General features: G+C 39.7%; 1 protein-coding gene and 1 long non-coding RNA gene across 3 annotated transcripts in view; both read right to left on the bottom strand.

Annotated features, from left to right (window-relative positions):
- Nucleotides 1-3,725: 3,725 nt before the first annotated feature.
- LOC311521864 lies at nt 3,726-12,321 on the bottom strand. Its single transcript, XR_014711986.1, has 3 exons — nt 11,154-12,321; nt 6,702-6,783; nt 3,726-3,843 (listed from the first exon to the last, which is right to left on the bottom strand). It is a non-coding gene; the product is annotated as an uncharacterized lncRNA (long non-coding RNA).
- Nucleotides 12,322-17,607: 5,286 nt separating this feature from the next.
- Nucleotides 17,608-24,782, bottom strand: part of ARHGAP5 (Rho GTPase activating protein 5) — an 83,123-nt gene continuing 75,948 nt past the window's right edge. For both annotated transcript variants that reach the window (XM_084630654.1, XM_084630655.1), the window contains exon 8: nt 17,608-18,728. In XM_084630654.1, the coding sequence (XP_084486780.1) occupies nt 18,398-18,728 (331 nt within the window). In that variant the 3' untranslated portion in view covers nt 17,608-18,397. The remainder of the gene's footprint in view (nt 18,729-24,782) is intronic.

The raw sequence follows: 24,782 nt of genomic DNA, 5'->3' as shown, positions 1-24,782 counted from the left end.
CCCCTCTTCGATCACAGCTTGCTTGCAAAGGAAATAAAGTCACTATCGTTTAAAAAACATGTATTCTTTATTAATTGATTATAAAAATAGGGAGATAACTCACAAGGTAGCCCGGGTGGGATATGGGAGGAGGGTAGGAGGGAAGGAAAAGGCCACTTTAAAACTTGTTGAATGCCAGCCTTCTGTTGCTTGGGCTGTCCACTGGGGTGGAGTGGTTGGGTGCCTGGAGCCTCCCCCCACGTTCTTGGGCATCTGAGTGAGGAGGCTATGGAACTTGGGGAGGAGGGAGGGCGGTTAAGTAGGGGCTGCAGTGGCAGTCTGTGATCCTGCTGCTGTTGCTGAACCTCCACCAGACGCCGGAGCATGTCCGTTTGATCCCACAGTAGCCCCAGCGTTGCATCCTGCCTCCTGTGATCTTCTGCCGCCACCTCTCATCTTGATCGTCCCTCCTGTCCTCATGTTCATTGGCTGCTTTCCTGTACTGTGCTACTGTGTCCCTCCATACATTCTGCTGAGCTCCGTCAGTGCTGGACAACTGCATGAGCTCAGAGTTTCATTGCGTGTGCTTTTTTTTCGCCACCTTATCTGAGATGGCCTTTGGGACGGAGGAGGGAGGCTTGAAACATTTGCAGCTACAGGATGAAAAAAGGGAGTGAAGTATTTAAAAAGATACATTTTACAGAACAATGACTATACTCTTTCACAGTGAACAACACTATTCACATTACATAGCACATGTGATTTCAGTATAAGGTCGCATTTTGCATCTTATATTGAGTGCCTGCGGCTTTGGTATTAAAGATCACACATGCAGTGCCAGACAACAGAATTCGGCTTGCAGGCGGCCATGGTAAGCCATAGTCTTTCAGCTTCTGCAACCTTCATAACAGCAGCACTCTCCTTTCCCATACCAAGCAAAGCCCATTCAGTTGGCCATTTAGTGCTGCCGTTTTTGTGTTAACGTGCAGAAACCAAACTAACTCCCCCACATCCAATTCTCTGGGATGATCACTTTACCCCTTCCCCCACCACATGGCTGTTATCAGGGAAGTTCTCTGCTAGCCAAACGCGAACAGTTCAGCGCCATTGGCCCCACCACCACCGCTTGGCTAACTGCGGGGAGGATTTCTTTTCAGCCACAGGCAAACAGCCCAGTAGGAACGGCCACCTCTGAATGTCCCCTTAATAAAATTCCCGTATTTCAACCAGGTTACCATGAATGATATCACTCTCCTGAGGATAACACAGAGAGCTAAAGAACGGATATTGCTTGAATGCCAGCAAACACCAGGACCATACACTGCCAGGCTTTGTCATGCAATGATACCAGATTACTTGCAACTAGCATGGCGTGGTAAAGTGTCCTACCATGGAGGACGGAATAAGGCTGCTCTCCCCAGAAACCTTCTGCAAAGGCTTTTAGAGTGCCTCCAGGAGAGCTTCATGGAGATGTCCCTGGAGGATTTCCGCTCCAGCCCTAGACACGTTAACAGACTTTTCCAGTAGCTGTACTGGCCACGAATGCATCAAGTCCTCAGGGCAAATTAATCATTAAAAAACACTTGCTTTTAAAACATGTATTATATTTAAAAAGGTACACTCACCAGAGGTCCCTTCTCCAGCTTGATTGGGTTGGGAGAGTATTTCAGTCAGGATGATAAAAAGATCCTGGCTGCTGGGGAGAATGGTGTGCTGTGCGCTCTCCTCAAGCTCGTCATCCTCCTCCTCCTCATCTTCTCTGTCCGCAAAATCCTCAGGCATGGCGGAGAGTACCCCATCATCGGAGTCCACAGACAAGAGTGGGGTAGTTGTGGCGGCCCCCCTAGAATTGCATGCAGCTCAGCGTAGGAGCGGCATGACTGGGGCTCTGTCCCGGAGCGTCCGTTTGATTTTTTGGTACGCTTGTCTGAGCTCCTTAGGTTTTACACGGCACTGTGTTGCGTCCCTGCTGTAGCCTCTCTTTATCATTGCCTTAGAGATTTTTTGAAATGTTTTGGCATTTCGTCTTTTGGAACGTAGTTCTGATAGCACGGATTTGTCTCCCCATACAGCGATCAGATCCAGTACCTCCAATTCGGTCCATGCTGGAGCTTTTTCGATTCTGGGATTGCATGGTCACCTGTGCTGATGAGCGCGCCTGGCCAAACAGGAAATGAGATTCAAAAGTTCCCGGGGCTTTTCCTGTACACCTGGCCAGTGCATCGAAGTTCAGAGTGCTGTCCAGAGTGGTCACAATGATGCACTGTGGGATAGCTCCCGGAGGCCAATACCGTCGAATTGTGTCCACACTAACCCTAATTCAAAACAGCGATGTCAATTTCAGCGCTAATCCCCTCGTCGGGCAGGAGTACAGAAATCCATTTTAAGAACCCTTTATGTCGACAAAAATGGCTTTGTTGTGTGGACGGGTGTAGGGTTAATTCGATTTAACACTGCTAAATTCAACAAACTCGTAGTGTAGACCAAGCCTAAGAGGTAGGAGACCTAGGTTCAAGTCAGAGAGGGGATTTAAACCCAGAACTCTCACATCCTGAGTTACTACTCTAACAACTAGCTTTTAAGGATGGGGTGGCAACAGCACCACCATTAGCCTTGTATGTGAGGTTAGGCATGCCTACCAGATCAGGCCCCACAGGTGAGCTAAGCAGGGTAACACCTAGTTTGAGGATCTCACTGGGGTTCAGCCTTGAGCTAGGTAGCTGAGTACATGCCCAGCAGCAGAAATTTAGGGACCTACAGTTCTTAGGTATCAACAGGATAGGCAGCAGCTGAGTGAGTGTTTGAGGATCTAAATTTTGGATTGAGGCACTTAAACTGGCATATAGGCACCAAAATCCTTTTGTGAAAGCAGCACACAGTGCCTTATCTGTATCCTCCCCTCAGCATGGCTTCTCCATCCAACATGATGGGCATGGAGACTTCTGTGTGTACAATGTAGTGAAAGAGTTCAAATTTGGAATCATTATGAGTTACTGGATGTCAGCTGAAAGGCACAACCAGCCAATCAGAATGTGGCTTTGAACAATCAGTACCTAGCCCTGCACCAATGAATTATCAGTTCATCTTAACAGTCATGATATATTTTAGTTAAACATTTTCTTTCCAATAGGTTCATTGTTTTTTTAAAAAACAATAATATACCTAAGTATATAAGAATGGGGAAAACAAATCTGGTATTAGCTCATATTTCCAAGATGTAAAATGTAGAGTATATCATTTGTATAAGGAGAGTTTTTAATAAGAAAGACACTGTGTTGTATTGTGTAAACAAGCCTATTTCATTACAGAGGGATATTGCATGATACTAGAATTATAAATATATTAGTGTATTATAGAGGAAGCGTGTAGCAACTCCTGTCAAAGTTTTTATATAGGCATCACAGTACATCTATGCAATGGCTTTACCACTCAGGAGTAATGTGGCTTTTCCGAACTCATGTTAATAAAACCCTTAGTGTCACTCCACTCAATATTGCATAATACATAATATATTTATATCTAGATTATATTTTGAGCTGTATACACACACACACACTTTATACATTATTAAATGTTTTATACAAAAATCTAAATAACCAACCATTGCAAAAAGATGGTTCACATTTATTTTTATGCATAAAATGTTTCCACCTTTTAAAGATTTACTAAAAGTTAATTACTCTGTCATTTAAAGAATTACTCTTTCATGTATTTTGTAACATAACAATAAAGACTGAAGGAAGGAATACTGGCATTGCAGTTTGAAATCAGTACAAACTATCAATGGCTACTCTTGATAAGAATTGCAATGAAGAAATCCATTGTAGTAGTGAGGACTCAGCTCCTTACAAACGTAAATGAGGGCTGTGGTGGAGAAAAGAAAAGAGAGGAAAAGAACCACGTGTTTAAAAAAAGCAAATCACACACACTTTCAGACACTGGCATTTCTTTCATCAGTTGAAAAATTTGTTTTTTCTATGCCTAAAACTAAGGAAAGGTAATGTAATGTTTCCATAAGGAACTCAACAAACTTTATGGCAACATTACATTAAAACTTGAATTAGCACATACTAAATGCAGTCTTTATGATGGGATTCTTCAGAGAAGAAGCTTGCATTATTTATACCATAGCACTAATGTCATTACATACAAAACTAGAATGCTACAAGAAAAACTTCATCTTTTCATTTTAGAAGCAGAAGTTTTAAGGAGATGATTATATACTCTGGAAGGGATAATAAATTGACATTTCTGTGCATATCCAAGAAGTGCAGAACAAGTAGTCAGTCAAGACATCTAACTTATTAACCTATCTAATGATGCATGTTCTTTTAAGTATTTGAATCATTTTGAAAGAAAATAAAATACTCTTTTTACTATGAAAGAAAAGGAGTACTTGTGGCACCTTAGAGACTAAGGTGCCACAAGTACTCCTTTTCTTTTTGCGAATACAGACTAACACGGCTGTTACTCTGAAACCTGTCTTTTTACTATGGAATTCATACCAGAAGGATGCAATATTTTAAAGAGAAGTATTACAGGATAATTGAGGACAATAGTATTGCTGCATTCAGCATGTGTCCATTGAATATGAAAAGCATATTGTATTCTGCATCACTTAATTCAACAACAGTTTTGAAGAAATGCACTCTCCTTCGTTCAAGTTCACCCTGCCATTAACAGCTTCTTCATCATCTCTACCCAGTAAGACTGTGTCATCATACAACCCTGGCATGGTTAAGTAGCAGTATCTCAGGAACCACTAAAAGTAGAAATTAATGATTTTCTAGCTATTTGAAAGGTAGAATTCCAAACTTTCCGAAGTGTAAGTACTGATTCTAACTCTAGCAGTTCTTGTCAAAGCAGCTGTAAAATAAATAGGACTCAAGGTGGAGTAGAGGGGAGGTGGATAAGATAGGAGTCAGAGTGATGTGAACTTACAGTCTGGTTTTTTGTAAGCTATAATTCTGGAATTTAACCACCTCTTTTTAACAGTAGCCAGGATGGTATTTATAGCCCTGGTGGCTTTCAATATAATTGATCTTAAAGATGGCATGGATAGACTTGGTCGATAGCAAAGGTAGACCTAAAAGTTCAATCCAGGGGCATCTGGATAAAACTTTTCTATCAAAGCACATGGCATGCTCAGAGATGGCCCACTGATTGGATAGAAAGGGGAGTAGTTGAGGACATAACTTTCATGGAACTTCCTCTCATTTTAGCTGCAGTGACAAATTATGGGGTGCAGTCTGCAAACAAAAGAGTGAGATTCTGGAGTGAAAACCTGGTGGTAGTGCATGTTATTAACAGCTAGTCATTCAAATCACTAAGCGTGTTGGGGCTGGTGAGAGTATTTATCCTGCAATGTTTAAACCTGTAACAGCTGTTTTACCACTAAACATATCCCTGGGATTAAAGGTGGCATAGCCAACATTTGTCTCAATTACAGGTGAATAGATTTCAAGACTTGGTACTGGGAGCCAACAAGGACCCCAAACAGATGCCTCAGACACTTCAGAACCTTGACTATCACTGCTCTTAGGATAGTGCAGAGATCTGTAGGGGGGTGAGGGAATTTATTCAAGTTCAGGCCACGGTGGGCCTGCCGAAACTTTGGCCAATATCGGAAGATCAGATACTGATAAATGCATGGTCTGACATGGTCAATGATCTCCAGTCGTTTATCCGACATCACATTTTGCAGCAGATTATCAGGTTATCCAGATTCTTGTGTTGAGTCTTTAGTTAGGAGCCTATTAGACAGGTGGTTTCGAACCACAGGCCCTAGGGAAGATCCCTGATAAATCCATCACTATTCAGGTCCTGCATTTGACATAGCATGAGAAAGGGTGCAAAACTGTGGCCTTCTATGGTAACAACACTTCTTCCAGGTTTTGACCTGTAGGTGGAGGTAGTCACATACTTTTGATTGATCAGAAAAATGGAAGGCCTTTTCTGGGATCTGAAACTTTATTTTCATAGTCACCTTTCACGGATCCCTGAGACATAGCCCGCGGATCCCCAGGGGTCTGCAGACCACAGGTTGAAAACCACTGCCATAGAGTATGTCTACATTACAAGCACTACAGTGGCAGAGCTGCAGCTCCACTGCTGTAGTGCTGTAGTAGAGATACTTGCTACAGTGATGGAAGGGGTTTTGTTGTAGTTGCAATACATCCACCCACCCTCCTCAGAGACAGAATTCTTTCATTGACCTAGTGGTAGCTACACTGGGGCTTAGTTTGGCTTAACTATGTCTTTCAGGGATGAGAATTTTTCACACTCTGAGCGACGTAGCTAGGACGACCAAAGTTTTAGGTGTAGACCAGGCCTTAGTCTTGTCTCTGTGGTGGGTATGAAAGCTTGGAGGAGTGGTTGCTGGAAGACTAGCATCCATACTAGGGCAAAGTTAAGGGTGGATGACGATTGCTCCAATGGTGAGGTCTCTCTCTCTCTAAGTGGAATAGAGGGTAAGATGTCTTAACTATTGCTTTTGGGTTAGGTATGTTGTGTATAGACCTGTCTTAATTGACACACAATGTAGTATTTTGTGATTTAATATTATAGACTTGCAAACAAATCCTGTCTCTGGAGGAGAGCTAAAAATGTCAGTTGCAGCTGAAAGGAAACATCAGTTAACTCAGGTGGAGAAAAATACAACATACTAGATGCCATGAAAGAAACATGTTCACATCGGTGTATTTCCAATAAGGAGTACTTGCCTCCAACACAGGATGGCAGTGTACAAGCTTCTTAGGAGTCACCAAAAGTCATGGATCCAGAGTTTTCTGTTAGCACCCACAACTGGAGAGAACAGAGAAGCAGAAAAAGTATTTCAGCAGTAAATTCAAGCATAGCTTTCAAAAAAAAAAAGACAAAGACATTGATACACTTTAGAATAAAACGTGCTTCCCCAAAGTCCCCATCTTCTCTGCAGCTCAAGTCTCATATTGTGGAGGGAAGCTGGAGCAGACTGTCTCCTATTTCTTCTCATCAAGAACATTCTCTGATGGCACTTAGAGTGGTAAAGCTATAGATAGTAAATAATGTTGACAGTTAATGTAGTAAGTGCCCCTAGCATTTCATTAGGCCAGGCAGACTAGATAGGCAGGGTGGTTTGCATTCTATGTCTGCTCAGCCATACTAGAAAGATTAAAGACCCATCTACCATATCTCCCTCCAGCTGATCATCTGTTGTTAAAAAATGGTTTGAATACGTAGTCAAAACTCCCATTCCCTCTTAAATGGTTGTTTCCTTACTGATAATTCAACAAGCTTTTGGTGTGATCCACAAAGCAACTTAAATACCTAAACTCCAGAGTTAGGTGCCTAAGTCCTCATATGCATCACTGAGATCCATGAAACTCCTGCTTGGCTGTCACCTAACCCTGTAAGCACCTAAATTCACTTGGTTCCTACCTTTCCACTGTAAAAGTTCCCTAGGTAGCTAAATTGTAGACCCTGGGGCAAGTAGACAAAGGTTTCTAACCATCAGAGGAGTGAAGTTTTGGAATAGCCTTCCAAGGGAAGCAGTGGGGGCAAAAGATCTATCTGGTTTTAAGATTAAACTTGATAAGTTTATGGAGGAGATGGTATGATGGGATAACATGGTTTTGGTAATTAAATAGTCATGGTAAATAGGCCCAATGGCCTGTGATGCGATATTAGATGGGGTGGGATCTGAGTTACCCCTATATTTTCTGTAGTATCTGGCTGGTGAATCTTGCCCATATGCTTAGGGTTTAGCTGATCACCATATTTGGGGTCGGGAAGGAATTTTCCTCCAGGGCAGATTGGAAGAGGCCCTGAGGTTTTTCGCCTTCCTCTGTAGCATGGGGCACGGATCACTTGCTGGAGGATTCTCTGCTCCTTTAAGTCTTTATATCACGATTTGAGGACTTCAATACCTCAGACATAGGTGAGAGGTTTTTCGCAGGAGTGGGTGGGTGAAATTCTGTGGCTTGCGTTATGCAGGAGGTAAGACTAGATGATCATAATGGTTCCTTCTGACCTTAGTATTTATGAATCTAAGTACAATGCTGCCACCCTCTAGCTGTCCATCTCCTGCCTAAGCCCTATGCCCCAGAGCAATTCACAAACCAGGGGAAGATACATCTTCATCCACCTAGGTTGTATGCAGACCCTGATCCACTTGGCGGCCCGTGAGCATGCCTAGCGGATCAGGTCCTGTCCTACCGCTTAAGTCACATGCAGGGCCCGATCCACTAGGCAGCCTTTGAGCACATCTACTGGAGTGGGTCCCAAAGGCACTCTCACTCTCTCTCTGACGCAAAGACTGTTGCGTGGGAGGGACCACATGAGACAGAATGGCTCTGTAGTCCAGTGGTAAGAGCATCCACCTGGGGAGGTGGGAGGCTGCAGGTCCAGTCCCCCTGCTCCAACCATTCTTTCATTATTTATCCACAGTGGAACAGTTTCAACAGGAGAAATTGAGGGAAGCCCACATCAGAATACCCAGTGGTTAGAGCAGTCCCCTGAGAGGTGGCAGACCCCTAATCAAATCCTCTCTACCTCTGGCAGAGAGAGGGGGAATTTAACCTCAGTTTCTCACATCCCAGGTGAGTGCCCTAACTACTAGGCTAAAAGTTATGAGGGGGAAGGCCCTCATCACCACCTCCTCCTCCAACCATCTGTGTAGTGTGAGGCAAGCATTGAACTCATTCCTGCAAGAAGTGACTTAGGCGCCGATCCATCTGACTCCAGGTGGCTGGTTCTGAGCAGACAGGCACGTCCCTGCAGCCTGGACTTAGGCACCTATCTCTGAGAGAGAAGAGGGGTTTAACACCTTCCCCCCCATCATCAGCATTTCCCATTGGCTAGGTTAGGTGGCATCCTTTCTAGCATGCTGGCTTTTGTGGATCCCATTTTTAGCCACCTCTCTCTCCCTATTCATTGTACAAGAAGCTTAAGTGCCAAACTTGGATTTGTGGATGGCAGAATTGTTCCTGTGATTTTCTAGGCACTGTGACACTCAGCATTGTAATGCCTAATGCCAAAATCCCTTTGCGGATCCCACCCTTTGAGCTTATTTCTTAGGATATGTCTACACTGCAATGTAAGCCCAGGCTTAGCAGAACTCAAGTTAGTAGACTCTGGGTTTGTTAACCTAGGGCTTGAGCGTCTACACTTATTTGTAACCCCAGGTTAGGGATTTTTGACCCCTGGGTCCCAATCTGGGGCTTCGGTGTCTACACTATATTATGCGGGCTTGCATCCAGCCACGCATATCTAAAACTTCTAGTGCCCTCCCAAAAAGTGGCCACTCCAGCCCTTTGCTGGTGGTGCAGTGAGAAAACTTGACTGTCCAGACAAAAAGTTCACCCGAGGGCTTGTGGAATGCTTTTAGTGGACTCCCAGAGCATGAGTCTAGTGCTGCTGTATTTACACTGTAAAGCAATAAGGCTTGAACCCTGGGTCCTGGCTTGACTCAGGCTTGGACCTTCCCTCCCCATGGAGTCCTGCGGCACTCGGTTAGTGCAATTTGTGTTTAGACAGAAGTGCGGTTTAGGCTTGAGTCTGATTTGACGCCTGGGCTTACCTTGCAGTGTATACATACCCTTTGATGCTTATGTGATTACATATTCAACACATCTCATAGAAGACCTTCCTCCCCACCTACAATTTTGGTATTACATGGCATACCCTTCTTCAGACAAGTGATAACTTGCATATATACTTTATCTAAATTAGTCAGGACCACCTTTGGTATCAATGGTTAGTAGAAGAAAAATAAACATTCCAATGTAGGTTCCTTAACCGTTGCAACAACCAAAGAATCAAACTCTCTTGTAGAAACCATTAGCTATTCATTTCTTTTAAGTTTCTAAAATAAAAGTTAACATCCAGGACTCTGCACAATTATCACATAATTTTAAAGCTAACACATTATCACTATGAGCATTCAGCAAGAATTTAATCATATTTTCTAATCAGTTAAATAACAGAAATAAGGAAACGATTGCCTATAGAGTCACCCGAGCCCAGCACCTTCTCAACAACCTTAGAAAAGAGAGCGGGGGGGCGCGGGGGGGGAATATAGCCTTCTGGGAACACTGCAAAGCCTAACAAACGTATGTTCTGGCAATCCAAGCGTGCGGACCCTGTTTCAAAACTGAATCCTCCTCCTCGGAGCATGTCCTGACAGCAGATCCCTCTCAAGCATCTTTGCTGTGGCAGTATGAGGAGGAGACAAGATACTGCAGGTATATCAGGTCCCAACCCATTTAGGGCTCTATAGGTTAAACACCACCTTTCATTTCCACCAGAAATTTTCTGGAAGCCAGTGCAGAACACTAGTCTACTGTGCTTCCCACATGCAGCATTCTGCAGTAGGCTCAGCTTCTAAATGGTCCTGAGTGCATTACAGCAATCTAATATTGAGGTGACAAAGAATTCATTGAAAAGAAAAGGTTACACTACTCTGGTCAAGAGTTAGTAGAAAAAGTACTCTTGGCCACAGCCCTATCTGAGCATCCAAGAGTAGCCCAGAATCTAAAAGCACCCTGTGTTTTTGAAAGTGCTGTTGTACTCTCTCATTAAGCTCGGTATCATCAGTGCACTAAATACACGGCAACCCATGTCTCCTCGCTAACAATCTCATATACCCTATGAACAAGAAAGGTGATAGTACAGACCCCTTCAGCAGCTACAAAAGAGCACTCTTGGGACAGAGAAACCATTGACCATAACTCCCCTTTGGGGTCCTCAGAAAGATAATAGCCACTCAAAAGCAGTGCCATCCATCCCTGCTCCAGTCTGTAAATGAGTCAACAAAATCTCATCGTCAACTGTATCAAAAGCTGCTGACAAATTTATAAGAATCATACACCCTTAATCTTTGTTCAATGCTTGGATATAATAAACTAATGCAACCAGGGAGGTTTCTACCCCCTGTTAGGGCCTATGACCTGTTTGAATCCAAGGAAATCTCAATGACCTTCCTTAAAAATGGGAGATGGGACATAGGCTGGTAGCCAGAATGTGAATATCAAGAGTTGGTTTCATGAGCATGAATCTCTCAATAGCTTATTTAAGAGGTGCTGGGATCCTGTTCTCATCCACCCACAGAAAAACATTCACAATCTTGACAAATAATGGACCCATTACTTCTTCACTGGCCTTCACTAGCCAGAAAGGATAAGACTGCAACTCACACATTGTCAGGAAGCAGCTACAGCACCTCCACAGTCTCTGAGAGTAATACTGGCTGCAACTCAAGCAAAGACGACGAGCTCATGTCCTTCTCCACATATGGTTGAGTTTCCATAGCAATGGGTACCTCAGTCCAAATTTGAACTTCGTCTGCAAAGTAACATGAAAGCTCTCCACAAGGAAAAATTCAATCTGCAACCAAGTGGACACAGCGAGGATTCAATCACTCAGCACAGTTCTGCTGTGCGAGATGTTTGAGAAGCTATAGCAGAATTGAAGAAAGGCAGTTTTTCACTTCTTCCACAGCCATGACAAGCAATCTTTAAATATTCCGTATACTGCAATCAAATTAAGGATAAGATAGGGTTAGTGTAAGCATGTAGGCTGCCCCACACTAATACAAAAGAGCCTTCTGGGTTGATTAGGTTCCTCATTACACTGGTGCTGGAATAACCAAGATTGGTAACTTAGAATTCCATGGCTGCCATGATCATCATTCTACTGTCCCAGGTAGTTTTAAGCTCCATTCATGAGGCTGGATATGCTTTGGATCAAGTGTTTGGACTTAGGGTGGAAGGCAGAGGAATTGATATTAACATCTTTCTATCCAGGACTGCCCATATTCTTTGAAGTTAGGGCACATCAGTCCCATTGGGATGACTGATGTTTTGACAGTTTGCCCTCAGAAGTTGATGAGCCATTTGAGTCTCTGAGCAGCTAAAAGGGATAAAATTGTTCTTCTGAGTTTTCTCTATTGATAATTTGGTAGGAATTTACAACAATCTCTTGTCTTCCACTATTGATACGAAGGCTCCTCACTACCAGCTTTGCCCTCACAGGTCACCTTGATTATAGATTACCTGAGACAGATGAAGTAAGAGGGAAAATGGCTAGCGAATCTGGGGCAGAAGTCCATGCTGATGTTGGTCTTTGGGAGGGCCAAGCTGTCACTGTTGGGGGCTCAGATAAACTCCAAGTACAGACCTGCTTTCCCTCATGGAGGGCTCTTCCTTACAGTGCCCTACTTTTTCACCAATTTATCTCCCTCCACAAAATCACACCTTCAAAACAAAAGATAACAAAACAGGCTTGACAAAGCCCTGGCTGGGATGATTTAATTGGGGATGGGTCCTGCTTTTGAGCAGGGGGTTGGACTAGATGACCTCCTGAGGTCCCTTCCAACCCTGATATTCTATGATTCTATGATATAGCTCCACAAATTTAAAAAGCAAAACTCCCTGCAGATAAATTTCACTAATGCCTCACAATCCTGAAGGATGAAGGCAGTCGTGGTTGATATATGCCTTCCCTTCAGTTCCCCATCTGTAAAATGGGGACAATGGTGCTTTCCACCATCATAGAGGTGTTACGAGGATTAACACTACAGATTGTGAGGTGCTCAGATGCTATGGTGATGGGAGTCATAAGTACCTAAGGGTATTGCTACACAGAAGACAGGAGGGTGCTTCCCAGCAAGAGTACCTAGAGACACGCTAGCTCTCCTTGAGCTAGCACATTAAAAATAGCCATGTGGCAGAAGCAGCACAAGCTAGCCGTTTTGAGTACAATCCCACCCAACTCAAGTACCTGTTCATGCAGTTCACCTGAGCCACTGCGCTCAAACTGCTAATTTTAGCACACTAGCTCAAGGAGAGGTAGTGCATGGCTGTCTAGCAGTACAAGGAAGCATCCTCCTAGCTGCTCTGTAGACATAACCCTAAAACAGATTCCTTTGACAGCTCTTCTTGGTAGGACTGGATTTAGGGTCAAGCTGCAAGTAGAAAAGTAACACTAGCCCTAATCTCAATCTGTCCTAATTTGAAAGCTAATACATTATCACTATAGGCATTCAGTAAGAATTTAAATTCATCATATTTTCTAATCATCGTTACTGAAAAAAACAGTAATGGATCTAGCTATTATGCAATATAATCAGGCAGTATTTAAAACCCTGTTGTGTAGAGTCCAAAGGAACTATAATGGTGGAAAAATGTCAATGAACCGCAATTCAACACCAAAAAGATCAAAGTATATATGCAGTACATCCATCTAGGAATGAAGACAGGTAACAAGGATTAGCTGTAGTAAAGCTCCTATACATTTCTGAAAAGAGTTTGTGGATAAGTAAAGGAAAGATAGCATTCTCTTTGACAAACAAGGTAGTGGACCAAATTCATCCTTGCTATAGTCCACTGAAGCCCAATGGAGTTACCAACAGGGATAAATTGACCCCAAGTGAGCACAAATTTTACCCCTAAAGTCTGAACACTTTATTATAGTTAAGTTTCAGCACAGGAAATGATGAAGCTAAAGGGAAGTGTACAGAATCTAGTGAATCACTTAGATAACCTAGTGAAAATCTTGAGAATCTTGCATATGGCAAAATATAATGAAAGATTAAAATATGATGCAGGCAAAGGACATTCATCTTTGACAGAATAATGTTCAGATAACAACATTTGCTGATCTAAGAAAACATATAGGGTTAATCTGGATTTGAAGGCAGCCAGAAAGTTTTTGTAGCGATTACTACATCATAAACCAGTGGTTTTCAACTGGTCGTCTGCAGACTATATCTAAGGGGTCCGTGAAAGATGACTATGAAATTAAAGTTTCAGATCCCAGAAAAGGCCTTCCATTTTTCTGATCAATCAAAATTATGTGAATGCCCCCATCTACAGGTCAAAACCTGGAAGCACTGTCATTATCATAGAAGCCCACAGTTTAGCACCCTTTCTCGCACTGTATCAAATGCCGTGCTGAACACATGCAACATTTATAGCTCAATCCTGTTCAGTCAGTTTTCAGTCTAAGACTTTTATGGTAGGTGTTCACAGACCACAGGTTGAATTTCCAAAGAGGTTTGCACCTCCATTCCAAATTTTTTAGGGGTTTGCAGATGAAAACGGGTTGAAAACCACTGTCATAAGCTATATTGCTCATTGCACTCTGACAGACATTGAAATAACAAATACCTCCTGAATGGCCACATGTGCAAGAATTAAAACAGTGTAAGTATCAAGTTTGAAAATTAGAGGATGTATTCCTGTCTAGGAATAGCAGAACAGCAATCCATGGAAAATTGACCAATATTACATAAATTAGAGAATTTAAAAATAGCCTCAAAATATGCATAGATAATTTTAGTTGAGGATTAGTGTTCCAAGCAAGGATAAAAAATATATAATTCTTCATTTTTAAACAGTTTCTCGGCACGCCAATATCAAGAAAAATGTTTGCATAATCATAACCAATTTCCTATTGAACAGCTCAAATCAGGTTAAAAAAAAATCGAGACACTATCTGAGACACGGAATTTAACTTCTGTTGAACAAAGTCCTCAGTTCGTAAAGGATAAAAATATTTTACAGGTTTTGTCATTTTCAGGGGGTCTATGCTTCTTCAGTGTATGTGTATATACACATCTTCATGGAGCAATATATTCCTAAAGATGATTCAATTATTGCATGCATCAATACAAGGGGAGAAGTTATCCCTTATTGGAATGCTTTTATACTTAAATATTCAAGAAACCAAACAGCTTTTCAAGTTTTATAAGTAATGTAAGAGATAGAAGAAAACTACTGAATTATAAAACATTTGGTGTAGTCAGTTTGTAAAGACGGACTGCTAAATTTCACCTTGGCATTTAATTGAAAGTTATTGGGTGATTTTGCCTTTAAAATTTTAATAGGCAACTAAACTGAACATTGTACACAGTAAGCATCTTAATGTTTTATTCATTGAATTCTTTATACAGAATAAGTTTCACTGATATTTAATTCACTGCAGTATTCTGTTGGTGGTGCAACACAGGATTACATTAATTATAAACAAAGAACAAAGATCTGACTTTTTAAAATTATAATTTTTTTATATATATATATATATATATATATATATATATATATATATAAAAATAATATAATATATATATATTCATTCCAGTTGACAAATAGCATCACAAATACTGTATAAAAACTGAAATCACCATGGAAGCTAAGACCTACATTTTTTTAAATCTCCAGTTAAGTTTCCCTCTGTATATATTTACCAGAGATATTAGGAACAAAATTCCAGTACCTTGAAAATAAACAAGTCTATGGTAATTTCTAGCAACCACTATTCAAGAAATGCAGAAAACATACAAGAAAAAAATATTTCTCTTCATTGAAGTCAGAAATCTGTCACCTATACACACTATATATGCTCAAAATCCATAAAGTTGTGTATATAATGAATTTTAAAATAATCTGTGAAACATTACTTAACGAAATGCCACTTTTCAAACTCAATGTGTGGGATTTAAAGAATAATCTACTGAAAGAACACATTTAAAAGCAATACATTTTAGTAGCAAAATTTGCCTATAACAAAATACATAAAATACTAATCCGAGTTAAAGTGTCAATGTGAGATGCTCAAGACAACATAACATGTTTTCATGTTTATCAAGATACTGCTCTTATGATTATCGTAAAAATGCTCAATTTAAAAAAATTTAAAGCAATGCTTTTCATGGTTTGAACTTTCATTAGAACAATTATAAGACAATTCCATTAGCCAAACTATGGAGAATCAATATGGAATGACATTATTCCTTGCTTTATAGCAGTACTAAAGATTACCTATAAACTTCACTTTAAAATAGCAATGGTATAATTTTCTAGTATCTTTATTTTCAGTTACTAAATATATAGCCATATAGTATTTTAATATTAATCTAAAGACTACACAAGAAATACTGACAATGTCAGCAAATAGGAGTGTCATATCAAGCTTTTTTTTTTTCTTTTTTTTTTTTTAAATGAACCTTTTAGTAAGAGCTAAAGACAATTTCTAACCAGGCCAAATATAAGAGCAGCATTTAAACAACTCATTATGGAATAAGTGATGCAGTCATAATAGAATACATAAAAACAGATGATATTGCAAATATTTTTGGATCTATAATAAGCTTAACTTGAAATGGAGTTGTGGAAATGTATTTGTAACATAAAAAATACATAATTTTGTAATCAAAGATGAATTTAACATCATGGCCAACTAAACGTATACTTCCACACAGGAAGCAGAAACTTAAAAATGAAATTCACAACACAAAGACTGAAAATTGTTTTACCAGCTAGAACTTTTAAATATAGTTTTCTTTTTAGCCTCCTTCCATTAGAAATAGCCAGGTTTGTTTCCTGTACAGTTTGATGCTTTGTCTATACCATATATAGTAGAAAAATAAATTCTTTAGCAACCTAGAAACAGTTTATAAAACTCTTGAAAGTTTAATTTTTCTTTGCTAAACATGCCAATGTTAGGCTGACACCTATAAATAAAAGCTATGTAGACAACAGATGTAATGTAGAACAAGTTAAGAATACAACAATTTACAGGACAGACTTTATTATTGTACTTTATCAATTCCTGTGTGCTTTGCAACAGGAATAGGGCTTTTTGTTCTTGTTTTCTTAGAAAAGATAATTACTTGCAAGAATATAACACAAATATCCAGATAATTTATCATATGTATGTACTTCAACAGCAGCCTTGTTTATGCTATCATCTTAATCTAGAATGATAATCCAAGTCATAATTAGAAGTACAATACCTAGGACATAATTGGGAAAGGCAATTTTTATTTTAGGAAAATGGAGTAAATCAAAAACTCTTAAGAGCCTTAATTCTCAAAATCATCTATTTACTATAATACATAGAAGACGATTGCAAAATCTCATTATGAATGAAGATTACAACGGTGACCACCATAAAGCTTTTTTAAACTACACAAAACATATCCTAGCAGCTGAGTGAACCAAATTTATTTTTTTCCCCTTTCCAGGCCCCCCCCCCCAAAAAGCTATAATTTGAGCATGAAAGAAAAAAACTGCTAAAAGTCTCACAAATATTTTTTACTTATGGCCTCCTCTCAATTCTGCTACAATGTGTAGTCTTCTAAAATGGTTACCACCAATTAAATGTTTAAAAAAAATAAAAATTAAAAAAAGCAGCACTCTTTTAAAGCAAAATTGGTACCAACATGAAAGAAAAAAAGTTATAATTAAAAATGGTGCAAAATGTCAGTAATTTTGAATTTTTAGTACAACATACCACAGAAAAAATATGAATACAAATTTGTGATTTTATATATACACTCCAAAGAGGTTAATTGTCAGTACCCAAAGTATTTATTGCTATATATTAGCAATGCATTTTTGTATATCTTTCAAGGGCCACATAAAAATAGATTTAAAGAACAGATTAAATTGAAGTCCTAGATTAAAACATTGTTTGGTTTACAGAATTTTACTACAACAAATTTCATGTTTATGTATGAAAAGTTAATAACCTTATATGAAAATGTCATGAACTATTTTCTACACACTAGATGTGTTCCCAAGTGGGAAAAATTAAAATATCTAAAATATATTAGATTAAGTTTACAAGACCATCAATGATCTTTTAAACATGCAGCTGTTTACAGAATTAACAGTATTACAAAATGTTTAATTCAGTAATGGAACATAAGGAAATAACTAGGAGACATCAAAATTTTTGCACAATATTTGAAATTCACTTTTACAACAAGCATGTCCTTGGCATTGTGCTGTAAGAAATAATAAGCAAGTTTACCCACCCCTCAACAAACTGTCCCACAGGTTTACTTAGAAGTAAAGATGGAAGGTGCAGGATTGTAATATTTTCAACAGTGCATTTTGCATTTTTTCAAAAACCATCCCAAGCATACTATAGCATAAGTAGCCAGGAGGTTACGAAATAAACTACAGCTGGGCCTCAGTTGTCTACACAGAATGCTTGAATGTGAATAACGCTGACAAAAATAGCACATTAAATAACAAAAACAGCCATAAAGCAGGCTGTAAGCACTGAATGTCTCAAAAATGTGATATTTTAAATCATTAAATTTCTATAGAAAAATTTTATTCACAATATATTGTGACAAACTGCCACAGGAATGATATAGTGATTGCAATAAGGTTTCATGCAGCAGCAGCTTTGTACTTTATAGCTATTTTTGTTTTTAAAAATTAAATCTCTCCAGTCATGCTTATCCCATGGTTTTGATCTGCAGTGTGTATGAATGAGGAAATACAGTATGGGTTATAACAAAAATGTCCCATCAGTTTGGATGTGAATTATTTTTCATAAATATGAAGTACATTACTGAATCCTGAAACATGCATGTCTAGCTTTATTTTCTGTCCAATGCCAGGCTGCCTGTGTCTTCTTCTATTTATATAATACCAAGAGGATCTGCTTGTAATTGTGGTTGTATCAGCTGAGGTTGCAATGGTGGTGGTAACTGAAGTGGTACCATGGGTTCCACCATCTGCACTGTGTTGGATGGTGGTGGCTGACATGCCACAGGGTTGAAGGTTTCTACTATCTCTCCATTGTAAAAGAAAAACTGGCACTGTTGAATGAAGGTCTCTATAACCGACTGGTGAATCTTGGTGGTAGACAGGAACTCTCGGTTTTCAAAATCAGGTCTCATCAGAGTTGGCCAGAAACAAATTGATAAATTATCAGCAGTCATAAGATTGGTTCTATTTTGCTGGCTAACCCTGAAATGAGAATACATTTTCAGAACACATTCACAAAGAACAATTAAAAATTATATACAAACAGGTCTGATTTTAAATATTTTCATAAACATGATGTTAATTCAAAATAATATTTTTACAAATATCTATTAAAACAATAGCCCATATTCTTAGATTAGTTACACTGTTGCAAATCCAGAAATGAATAAATTATTTCAGACTTACACAGCTAACACATAAGACTTTGACTCAGTGTTTTACTATTCAAATTTGAATCATGGTGAAAATTAAAATGCAAAAAGTTTTAAAACATTTTAAAGTAGGCACAATGAACCTATAGGTAGAGCCCAGCAACACTCAGGGGATTTCCTGCCCTGCAAGGTAAAATCCATTACTTCTGCATAATGTTTGACCTTTGCACTGGGGGGGGGGGGGGAATTTTGGAGTGGCTATAGGCCAAAAATTTTGGAGTGGCTATAGGCCAAAAAAGACCTCCCCTAGCACCGCCCCTGCCTATATGTCTGACTTTTAAATTATAAATTACTCTTTTTTGCCAATCTGTGTTCTGATTGGTCTTTGGTTTAATGCAGCTCTATAGCTGCTGAACAATCAAGCCCTCTAATGTTGTCTCAGTCCTAGGGATAGCCTTAGGGAAAATGGCACCCCCGAGCAAACTTCTATTTTGGAGGCAGAGTAGGGCTGGACGGGCTCAGGATGTCAGCCCCAACATGCGCGGGGCTAGGGCTTACAAGTGGAGCCCTGCCATGTGTGGGGGCTTAGAGCTCATGAGCTCCACATAAGAACCTTGCGACTCCCAGTTTGGGGACACCTATTCTAGAAGAAAAAGAAGACAGCATGCCTATAAAAAGAGGAACATATATTTAGTGATGTCTAGATATCAAAAGAAAAAAGCAAGTAAAGATTGAAATATTTCACTTCATTATATGCTTTTCATATTGGCCAGTGATAAAACAGTGTCTGAAATTAAGCTGTGCTATTAAGCAAATTCCCACTGTTATCAGTAGGTGTTCTGCTTACATCAAGATACACAGGTTGAAGTGCAACATGTCTCCCCGCACAGTTACTTTGAGGAATACACTGTTGAAAGCTAGATGATTCTGCCATGTCAACACTAGCTAATGTCAAAAGAAGAGTATAAATAGCAGTAAGATTAACTTTTATTTTTTAAAATGTTTAAATTTAATATAGCTGGGCAAAGTTGGATAAAATGAATTTTGCGAAATTCAATGGAAAAGTTTTCACCTATTCATTTTGAATGGTTTGAGCCCTCTCAATTTTATTTTTCACAGAATTTCAAAGTCCCATTTTTTTTTAGAAGTTTCTCTTGAGAAATCGCCTCCCAATTTGATGTTTCAGTTTTATATCATTGACAGCTTGCGCAAAAGCACCACAGCAGCTTGAGTTCCAGCTGACTTCATTTTTTAGGTCTGGTAGTCAAGTTCAAGATGCTAAAAAGGTATTTTTAGCTTAGGTGGGGAATAGGGAAAATCTAAAATACAAATAGTTGAGGCCAGGTCATGCATTTTTCTTTTTGTTCTGCAAGATGGAAGCTGTTGAATGAAGGGACATAAATTAAGCTGGAAAGAATAAAAAGGTACCAATATGCTGCTTCAGTGATTATCCAGAGACTCAGAGAAATCCTCCACACTGAGGGAAAAAATTAACTGTATTGTACATTTCAGATATTTGTATAGATTGATAGTTATTGTACACCAGTGGCCTCCAACCTTTTTATGCCAAAGATCACTTTTTGAATTTTAGGGCAACCCAGGATCTACTCTGCACCTTCCCCAAAGCTAAGGGGGAGGGGTGCAGGCTCTGGGCTGGGGCTGAGGAGTTCACAATGTAGGAGGGGGGCTCTGGGCTGAGCCTGGGGCAGTGGGTTGGGGTGTAGGAGGCGGTGAGGGGTGCAAGCTCTGGGAGGGTATTTGGGTGCAGGAGGGGGCTTCGGGCTAGGGCAAAGTGTGAGGGTGCAGGAGGTGGTGCGGGGTGCTGGCTCTGGGAAGGGGTCAGGGCTGGGGCAGAGGCTTGGGGTGCAGGTGGGGGTATGGGGTGCTGGCCCTGGGAGGGGACTCAAGGCTGAGATACGGGTGCACTTACCTCGGGTGGCTACCGGTTGGCAGCACAGTGAGGCTAAGGCAGGCTCCCTGCTTGCCCCGGCCCCACGCCGCTCCTGGAAGTTCCCCGTTCCCGGCCAATGGGAGCTGCGGGAGCGGTGTTTGCAGGCAGGAACAGCATGCCGAGACCCCTGCCCCCTCCTCCCCCCTGGGACAGTGGGGGCATGCTGGCCACTTCCGGGAGCGGTATGGGGCCATGGCAGGCAGGGAGCCTGCCTTTGCAGCAGCCCTGGTGCGCTGCCAGAGCCAGAGATCGTGATCCACTGGGAGAGTCCCTAGGATCAACCAGTCGATTGCAATTGACGGGTTGGTGACCACTGTTGTACACTGTTGAATCATTATCCTGAAATCAAGACTGTCTCCACAAAACAGGTCTATGTTAAGAGACTGTCCCTGTTGACACACAAACCTTCTATACCGGGGGGCAAAAATGAAGACTTTCTGTGCTATGAAGGGCCTTGTTTAACCTGCAAGTTTGGAACAGCTCTCTCACTCACTTTCCATTGCTGATTTCCCTGACCATCACCTTTTCTCCTTCAACATAGCTCCCCTGCCTCCTTTCAGTCCCTGCCATATCCAACCCTTCTGAGATTGCCAGTCTACCCACACCAATGACTTCTCTAAGTCCTCAGCCTCTCCTCTGTTATCTCAGTAGATAACACTACACTTCCCTTGACTCCCCCCATTGCAAGGTTTGCCTAATCAAGCACAAGCCATGGCTCAGCCCCTGTCCGATAGCTGTTGCTTATTTTAATAAGCATGATTGTTTCACTGTTAACTTGTCCTCCCCTTCCTCACTGGTCTGCTTTATTCACCTGTTGTCTTTCACCATATCTAAGGTCTTTGGGAGCTTTTTAAAATTACACACATATAGCACCTGGCACAATACAGGCCAGATCCCTGATTGTTAATCTGTGCATATATAACCAACATGAATTTGTAGTGACAGAGCAAGAAATAGGCAGTTTTTAACAACTTTTGTCAGTATTTTATTGATTAGGTTAACTATTGATATTGCTCTGTATGTCCTATTATCTTTTGGATCGTTATACACGCTTTTTTTTTTCAAAAACATATGGTTATACACGCTTCCAAACAGGAATAGGGGATTTTGCCCTTTCAGGGGAGTGACAGAATTTGTAAGCACTCAAGGTATAAAAAAGTCCAAAAAAGATGCATAGGTATTAAAACGGTAAAGTAACAAAGAACAGTACCATAACTAATGCCAATCAATATGGTTTTCTTAAAAAGTTATCTAGTTAAATAAATGTGTGTGTTTTTTGTTTTTGTTTTTTAAAGAGATTATACATTTGATTGACAAAGGCAACTGTGTTGACATAGACTTCTGTAAGGCATCTGACTTAATATCACATGATATTTGGATTAACCAATCAGCACTATACAAAAATCAACATAGTACACATTATGTGGACTAAACACTGGGACATCCCAAAAAAGAACTGTAAATAGGGAAACATCACACAACATATTTTCTAGGGTCCTGCATGGATCTGTTCTTGGCCCAATGATATTCAATATCTTTATCAATGATCTGGAAGAAAATATAACATTGCTAGTAAAGTTTTCACATGACAAAATAGATGGAGTGGTAAATTTTAAGGAGAAGTCAGTTCTACTGAGTAATCAGAATTGCTTGGTAAGTTGGACTCATTTGAACCATTTTAATATACTCAGAAATACAAGGTCATACATCTATGAACAATGACCTTACAGAACGGGGAGGGGAGCCCTGAATTTTGCAAAGGAGTGCAATGCTATGCATAAGAGAGCTAATGCCATTATTGGATGTATAAGCAGGGGAATATCAAACAGGACTAGGGAGAAGGTATTATCTCTGCATAAAGCATTGATAAGACAAATACTGTATCCAGTGCTGGTGTTCACAATTTTAAAAAAATGTTGACAAATTGAAAAGACTTCAGAAAAGAGGTACAAGAATGATCTGAGGTCTGGGAAACCTGTCTTCCTGTGAGAAAGTTAAGTGATGACTTCTTCACAGTCTGCATGTATCTACGTGTGAAGAATATGTCTTACAGTAGAGGGGTCTTTAATTTAACAGTCAAAGACAGAATTTCCAATTACTGGAAACTGAAACTAGAGATTCAGACTAGAAATATGGTGTAAAATTTTAACAGTGAGGGTAATAAACCATTGCAACAGTTTACCTAGGAACTATTTACCTATGCTGGATTCTCTGTTACCAGAATTCTTTCAATTCAGCTTAGCTCTCTTTCTACAAGATATGCTTTAGCTCAACCAGAAGTTATGTGCTTGATGCAAGAACTACTGATAAAATGTTATGGCCTCTGTTATTCAGGAGGTCAGATTATGTGAACATAATGGTCCTTTCTGGCCTTACAATCTATGAAACTCACAGGGAAGCTTGTCCCTTGTACCCTGTACTTTATCCAGCAGCAGCAATATGTTAGATTTTTAGGTTCTTCAGAAAATGATATATTTATAACACAAGTTCCGGAGAATGAATTAAGCGTTATATAAAATTTTAAATGATTTTAATGCTTTATCATCAGCTCTTGAGTGGAGACGTTAATGAAATGACATTTTTAAACTAACAGCTGGCTTTGGAGCCAATACACACACACACACACACTCACACACGGTTTGAAATGAGAGTTCCTTGTAATTTAGATGTGATCACAAGAGAGCTCTTGCTTCTTTAAAGTTTTCTAGTTGCAACTGAATTTCTACTGTGCCTTTGTTTCTTCAGTTTAAATGTTCCTATGAAAATGTAGGATTCTGTCCTACTTTGAAATACAGCTGCGTATATTTATTAACAAGAACAACAACTGTTTTCTTGTTTTCAACATATAAAATGAGAATTTCCATCTTGGTGCCAGATCTTTGATATCCTGCACTCCTGCCAGGTGTGTGATCTGAGGTAAGTAGAACACCTATTTATTAGGCTAAATATTTCACTACTGTTCCAGCTTTACTGAAAATCAAACTGGTTTTAGATAAGGAATCTTTACCTTTAAAATAGAAAGAAACCACCTGCATTTAGCTGCCTCCAGACATAAGTCTACATCTTGTGCCGCAATTACAGATTTTAAGGTTTTAGATTTGTTGTTTATCTGGAAATGGGCGGAGTTTTATCTATTTTGGTTTTTAATATATGATTAAGGTTCACCAAGTTCATGATTTGTAGTGTGAAAATAATTGGTTAATAAATCTGATAGACAACTGGGACATTAATCAGGACTCAATGTATACAAATATTAAGACCATTGTACAAGAAAATATTTTCCCATTTGCAGTGGAAGAAGTAATTGCAACGGGGAATATTTTGTGTTAATAAATGTAGTACCTTTATCAAGTAGTATAGGATGTATCAAATATTGTCTGTTTTGAACGTATTATGTCCAGAGATATTTACATACTCTTCCTGAATTAGGGCAATATACACATTCTCTTTCTTAAGAACAACTTCTTATATTTTAATGAGTAGTTAATGCTATCAATATTCCATGTACAGAATTTTAAAGAATTCAAAAGACAACAGGGAAGAGGTTGTATTTTGTTAAATGCTTGTATTCAAGGATTTTTTAAAAAAAATTGGCTCTTCTACATATAATTGTTTCCTAGGCTACATCTCAGAGGAAAAGTAATAAATCAGTCTGTTGCCAACTGAATAATTGAATTAAACTTTTAAGAACACTTAAATCTAAACAGGCTAAAATGGTACACAATACCCTGCTGAGAGCAAAGGGAGTAGACTAGTTATTAAAAGGTCATGTTTTACGATAGAACAAATGCTCAGCCTTTAAAATTATCACAGAACCTTCTCCCTTTTCTTCCTGAAGTAATTCAACATGCTGCCTAGACCTACTATCTGGAGCTCTGTTTTAAACTCCATCCTTGACCCTCTCCAGTGAGACTCCCAGCTCCCTATACTTCT

The sequence above is a fragment of the Lepidochelys olivacea genome, assembly GCF_965140295.1.
Source record: "Lepidochelys olivacea isolate rLepOli2 genome assembly, chromosome: 6".
Classification (NCBI taxonomy): domain Eukaryota; kingdom Metazoa; phylum Chordata; order Testudines; family Cheloniidae; genus Lepidochelys; species Lepidochelys olivacea.
This window is presented reverse-complemented; position numbering and strand designations above follow the sequence as displayed.